Here is a 7,080-nt window from a genome sequence, read left to right as displayed (position 1 = left end):
CACTTGTATTCTTTAAAGCCACCTGCTTTGTGGTATTTTGTTATGGCAGCCCAAGAAAACCAACAGTACCCAAGGAAGGAATATTTCCACCAGAGACACAATAAAAATTTCACTGAATTGAAACATATACTTACTTGCTGTCTTAGTTATCTAGTGGACATCAGGTGGCTGTCTTTAACAAAGGGAAATTTATTCTCTCACAGTCTAGTAGGATAGAAGTCTAAAATCAGGGCACCAGCTCCAGGGGAAAGCTTTCTCTGTCTATGGGCTCTGGGGAAAGGTCCTTGACATCAATCTTCCCCTTGTATAGGAGCTTCTCAGGCACAGGGACCCTGGTCCAAAAGGACATGCTCTGCTCCCAGAGCTGTTTTCTTAATGGTATGAAATAACCCGTCTCTTTGCTTGCATCTCTCTTTTATGTCTCAAAAGAGATTGACTTAAGACACAACCTAATCTTGTAGATTGAGTCCTGCATCATTAACGTAACTGCCTCTAATCCTGCCTCATTAGCATCATAGATTTAGGATTTACAACACATAGGAAAATCACATCAGATAACATAATACTGGGAATCATGGCCTACCTAAGTTGACACACATTTTGGGGGGTTACAATTCAATCCATAACACTTGGTTATTTCAAGCTCCTCAAGTTAATGACAAAAAAAAAAAAAAAAAAAACTATACTTGAGACCATAGTACTTTTGGGGAGAATTACGTATTAAAGGGTAGGAAATAATCTGGATGCTCTCTGGGAGCTCCCTCCCCTTTGTATTACCATGTCCACTCTTGAAAGGCAATAGAAGACTATTGCAACCCAGCAAAGGAGAGACCAGTAAAAGTTTCAAAAATGGAGATTTGGGCCACTCCACTCCACAAAGATTTCTGACAGTTGAAGACCTAAAGGTAAGGAGTACATGGTGTGGGAATTGAAGAAAGAAAGTCATAAACACCAGCTCTGGCTCCATGTTGTCACTTAAACACATATAAGTGAACAAATAAATTAACATCTTTTTTATTTCTTCTTGCTTTCTCTAACTACTATGTGTAGGGTGTTAGCTATATTACATTTACTACTTGGTCCCTAAGTTGCGGAGTCTTGAGATAGGATGGCATCAAAACTAAAGGAGAGGCTGCACCTGTTTAAACTGCCTAGGTACAACTAAACACTTCATGGGATTAGTTTTCTTGGTTCAAAGGTTCAGGGTCATGGCTTTGTGGATCTATCCAGTCAATTGGCCTAATGTTTTTAGAGTTTCTGCCCCACCTCCTAGTTCAGTGAGTAGTGCCTGGGGTCTTAAGAACTTGTGAGTGACCACCCAAGATGCAACAATTGGTTTCTATTTGCCTGGAAAAGCAGAGGAAGGAGACCCAGGAATTGGAGAAGGAAATGGACTGCAGGTCTAATTGCCACCGTAAACTTCTACCTCCATTACCATGAGACCAGAAGAAATGGATGGTGCTGACTACCATTACTGAACGTTTTGATAAAGAACCCAACAGATGGATCCTGATCAAAAGAAGGAAAAATGTGGAAAAGAACTTCAAACTTATATGGAAACCAGACTTACTGGATCCATTGAGACTGGAGGGACTCCTGAATGTAATGTCCAGAAATAATCTTTAAACCTTGACCAAAACTATCACACAAAACCATTGTTAAACAATAGTTTAGCCCAATTAATAAAGAATGTTTGCCTTGAGTATTGAGTGATTATGAAGAATCACCTAAATGAGTTTAAACTGACAACAGTTCATCTAAAGCACGGATGAGAACTTTAAGGGGCAGAAAATGCAAATTAATGCTGGTGACAACAATATGGGTAAAGATAGTGAGAATGGTGATACACAGTGAAGTATGTAACCAATGTAGAAATTGTGAATGGATGTGTTTGGTTGTGTATACTGCCGCCAAATAAAATATTCTCTTCTTTTTTTTTTTTTAATCTGTATCGAGCCTTTTACTTTACAACACGAAGTAAAAGGAAAATCAGTTCTCTTTGACCAATATTTTGCACAGTTGCAGTAAAATATTTTAGACTTCAAGGATTTATAATAAGGGATTACATTTATCCAGAGTTGGGAGATCAAGTAAACAAGGTTTTAACTCCTTGAATTTACCAGGTGAATCCCCCATTAAACACAATAGTAACCAGCTCTAATTAGTTACATAAGTTTCCTCAAGGTCAAGTTTTATCATTGTTGCTGTGTTGTCTTTAGACCTGAAGCCTTGCTATTTCAATCAATATCCACTAATTCCACTTCAAAAATGAGTTTTGCATTTGGTGGAATTTTGGCATCAGGCTGTCCTTTCTTCCCATAAGCCCATTCAGGTTCAATCTCTAGTTGAGCCTTTTCTCCCTTACTCATAGTAAGGAGTGCTTCATCCCATCCTCTGATTACTTTGCCAACTTCAACCTTAAAACTTAAAGGCTTGGCATTTTTCTTCTTCTTTGAACTTGTTGGAATATTAGTATCAAAAACAGTCCCATCCTGTAGTGTTCCTGTATACCAACAGTGAACAACATCTCCCTTTTTGGGAAAGTTGGTTTTATCTCCCTTTTGAAGAACGGATTTTGTGTATTTTGGTGGACCCTCTTCCAGAGTCTCTTCAGTCTTGGTTTCTTTGGGGTTGTCGTCATTAACCTTCACATTTTTCACCTGCTCTAACACCTTATTTATACTTTCAGTACCTTTGAAACGCTTAGTTTCAAAAAGATGGTTATAAGCTGTAGCCAGATGTTCCTTGTTTGCTGTCTTAGCCACATTTTTAATGTTTCCTAATAGCTTATGTTCTGCAAGAAACGAATCTGAACCATGACTCTGCAGAAACTTGATAATGTCCTTCTTGGGCAGTTGCTCGCTGCGCAGTTGCTCCACAGTCCACGCTCGCTGTGGAACGTTCGCCGCCATCTTCCCCTGCTGCCTCTGCTCTCTCTTCTTTTTTTTTTTAAATATTACTTTAGATGGATGTTTATAGAACAAACTACCTTCTCATTAAACAGTTAGTACACATATTGTTTTATGGCATTGCTTAACAACCCAATGACATTGTGAACACTCTCCCGTCTTGACCTTGGGTTCCCTATTACCAACTTTCCTGTCCTCTCCTGCTTTCTAGTCCTTGCCCCCAGGCTAGTGTACCCCTTTAGTCTCATTTTGTTTTATGGGACTGTCTAATCTTTGGCTGAAGGGTGAACCTCAGCAGTGACTTCATTACTGAGCAGAAAGGATGTCATACTCTTGAGATTTCTCTGGTTTCTGTCAGGCCAGTAAGTCTGGTCTTTTTTTGTGAGTTAGAACTTTCTTCTGCATTTTTCTCCAGCTCTGTCTGGGACCCTGGATTGTGATCCCTGTCAGACTAGGACCCTGGATTGTGATCCTTGTCAGACTAGTCAGTGGTAGCAACCAGGCACAATCTGGTTGTACTGGACTCACTCTGGTAGAGGCTGTGGTAGTTGTGGTCCATTAGTCCTTTGGGCTAATCTTTCCCTTGTATCTTAAGTTTTCTTCATTCTTCCTTGCTCCCGAAGGGGTGAGACCAGATGGCCTCTCATAGGCTTTTAAGACTCCAGACGCTACTCTCCAAAGTAGAATATAGAACATTTTCTTTATGAACTAGGTTATGCCAATTGAACTAGATGTTCCCCAAGACCATGGTCCTCACAGCCCTCAGCCCAGCAATTCAGTCCCTCAGGGAGTTCAGATGTGTCTATGGAGCTTCCATGACCTTGCCTTGTACAAGTTGTGTTGGCTTTCCCAGTATTGTGTACTGTCTTACCCTTCACCAACGTTACCACTTATCTATTGTCTCTTTAGTGTCTTTCCATCCCCACCCCTCCCTTCCCTTGTAACCATCGAAGATTGTTTCTTCTTGTGTGTAAACCTTTTCATGAGTTTTTTTACTAGTGGTCTCATACAGTATTTGTCCTTTTGTGATTGACTTATTTCACTCAGCATAATGCCTCCACATTCATCCATGTCGTGAGATGCTTCCCAGGTTCATCATTGTTCTTTATCATTGGGTAGTACTCCATTGTGTGTATGTACCATAGTTTGTTTATCCGTTTATCTGTTGATGGGCACTTAGGATATTTCCACCTTTTTGAATTGTGAACAATGCTGCAGTGAACATGGGTGTGCATATGTCTATTCATGTGACAGCTCTTATTTCTCTAGGATATATTCCTAGGAGTGGGATTGCTGGATCATATGGTATTTCTATTTCTAGGTTTCTAAGGAAGCATCTTGTCGTTTTCCAAAAAGGTTTCATCATTTTGCATTCCCACCAGCAGTGCATAAGAGTTCTAATATCCCCACAGCCTATCCAACATTTGTTATTTTCTGATCTGTGCCAGTAATGCCAGGGTGAGATGGTATCTCACTGTGGTTTTGATTTGCATTTCTCTAATGGCTAGTGATCTTGAGCATTTCCCCATTGTCTGTTAGCCAGCCACTTGGATGTCTTCTTTGGTGAAGTGTCTATTCATTTCCTTTTGCCCATTTTTTAACTGGATTGTCTTTTTCTTGCAGGGGTGTTGGTTTTCCTGTAGATTTTAGAGATTAGACCTTTGTCGTATTTGTAATAGCCAAAACTTTTTCCCAGTCTGTAGGTTCTCTTTTTACTCTTTTGGTGAAGTCTTTTGATGAGCACAAGTGTTTAATTTTTAGGAGCTCCTAGTTATCTAGCTTATCTTCTGGAATTTGTGTTCTTAGTTACGGTTTGTATTCTGTTAATGCTGTGTATTAGGGCCTCTAGCATTGATCCCATTTTTCTTCTATGATCTTTATAGTTTTTGGCTTTATATTTAGGTCTTTGATCCATTTTGAATTAGTTTTTGTGTATAGTGTGAGGTGTGGGTCCTACTTCATTTTTTTGCAGATGGACATCCAGTTTTGCCACCACCGTTTGTTAAAAAGACTGTCTTTTCCCCATTTGTGGGCTTTGGGCCCTTGTCAAAGATCAGGTGGCCATAGGTGGGTTCTCAGTTTTGTTCCATTGGTCAATGTACCTGTCTTTGTACCAGTACCAGGCTGTTTTGACTACCGTAGCTATTTAGTAGGGTCTGAGGTCAGGTAGTGTGAGTCCTCCTACTTTTATTCTTCAGTAGTGCTTTATTTGTCCCATGCTTCTTCCCTTTCCAAGTAAAGTTAATGATTAGTTTTTCCATCTCTTTAAAGAATGTTGTTGATATTTGGATCAGGATTTCAATGCATTTGTAAATTGCTTTGGGTAGAAGTGTAAATTTCACAACATTGAGTCTACTTATCCATTAGCATGGTATGTTTTTCCATTTATGTACATCTCTTTTGGTTTCTTACGGTAGTGTTTTGTAGTTTTCCTTGTATACGTCTTTTACATCGCTAGTTAGATTTATGCCTAAGTGTTTTTTTTAGGGGCTATTACAAATGGTATTGTTTTCCTGATTTCCTTTTCATTGTTCTCTTTATTGGTGTATAGGCATCCGATTAATTTTTGTATGTTTATCTTATACCCTGCTACTCTGCTGAATCTATTAGTTCCAGTAGTTTCCTCATGGAATCTTTTGGGTTTTCTATGTGTAGTATCAAATCATCTGCAAATAGGGACCATTTTACTTCATTACCAATTCAGATGCCCTGTATTTATTTTTCTTACCTTACTGCTCTAGCTACAACTTCCAGCACAATGTTAAATAGGAATGGTGATAAAGGGCATCCTTGTCTTGTTCTTGTTCTCAAGGGGAATGTTTTCAGCCTCTATTGGATATTGGTTTTGTATGTTGTTGTTGTTAGGTGCCATCAAGTCACTTCTGACTCATAGCGACCCTATGCACAATAGAACGAAATACTGCCCGGTCCTGAGCCATCCTTACAATCATTGTTATGCTTGAGCCCATTGTTGCAGCCACTGTGTCAATCCACCTCATTGAGGGTCTTCCTCTTTTCTGCTGACCCTGTACTTTGCCAAGCATGATGTCCTTCTCCAGAAACTGATGCCTCCTGACAACGTGTCCAAAATATGTAAGATGCAGTCTCAGCATCCTTGCTTCTAAGGAGCATTCTGGTTGTACTTCTTCCAAGACAGATTTATTCATTCTTCTGGCAGTCTGCGGTATATTCAATATTCTTCGCCAACACCGCAATTCCAAGGCATCAATTCTTCTTCAGTCTTCCTTATTCATTGTCCAGTTTTCACATGCATATGATGAGATTGAAAATACCATGGCTTGGGTCAGGCGCACCTTAGTCTTCAAGGGGACATATTTGCTCTTCAACACATTAAAGAGGTCTTTTCCAGCAGATATACCCAATGCAATGTGTCTTTTGATTTCTTGACTGCTGCTTTCATGGCTGTTGATTGTGGATCCAAGTAAAATGAAAACCTTGACAACTTCAATCTTTTCTCCGTTTATCATGATATTGCTCATTGGTCCAGTTGTGAAGATGTTCGTTTTCTTTATGTTGAGGTGCAATGCATACTGAAGGCTGTGGTCTTTGATCTTCATTAGTAAGTACTTCAAGTCCCCTTCACTTTCAGCAAGCAAGGTTGTGTCATCTGCATAACGCAGGTGGTTAATGAGTCTTCCTCCAATCCTGATGCCCCGTTCTTCTTCATATAGTCCAGCTTCTTGGATTATTTGTTCAGCATACAGATTGAATAGGTATGGTGAAAGAATAGAGCCCTGGCGCACACCTTTCCTGACTTTAAACCAATCACTATCCCCTTATTCTGTCCAAACAACTGCCTCTTGATCTATGTAAAGGTTCCTCATGAGCACAATTAAGGTCTGGAATTCCCATTCTTCACAATGTTGTCCATAATTTGTTATGATCCACACAGTCAAATGCCTTTGCATAGTCAATAAAACACAGGTAAACATCCTTCTGGTATTCTCTGCTTTCAGCCAGGATCCATCTGACATCAGCAATGATATGCCTGGTTCCACATCCTCTTCTGAAACAGGTCTGAATTTCTGGCAGTTCCCTGTCGATACACTGCTGCAGCCATTTCCGAATGATCTTCAGCAAAATTTTGCTTGTGTGTAATATTAATGATATTGTTCTATAATTTACACATTCAGTTGGATCACCTTTCTTG

The 7,080-nt window shown here is 39.7% G+C and overlaps 1 protein-coding gene across 1 annotated transcript; it reads right to left on the bottom strand.

The window, feature by feature from the left end:
- Positions 1–2,001: 2,001 nt before the first annotated feature.
- On the bottom strand, positions 2,002–2,912 carry LOC126069947 (peptidyl-prolyl cis-trans isomerase FKBP3-like). The gene has a single exon (XM_049873631.1). It carries the CDS (start codon positions 2,910–2,912, stop codon positions 2,238–2,240), a length of 675 nt encoding a protein of 224 aa, XP_049729588.1. The 3' UTR covers positions 2,002–2,237.
- Positions 2,913–7,080: the final 4,168 nt, after the last annotated feature.

This window comes from Elephas maximus, chromosome 2 (genome assembly GCF_024166365.1).
Source record: "Elephas maximus indicus isolate mEleMax1 chromosome 2, mEleMax1 primary haplotype, whole genome shotgun sequence".
Lineage (NCBI taxonomy): Eukaryota > Metazoa > Chordata > Mammalia > Proboscidea > Elephantidae > Elephas > Elephas maximus.
This window is presented reverse-complemented; position numbering and strand designations above follow the sequence as displayed.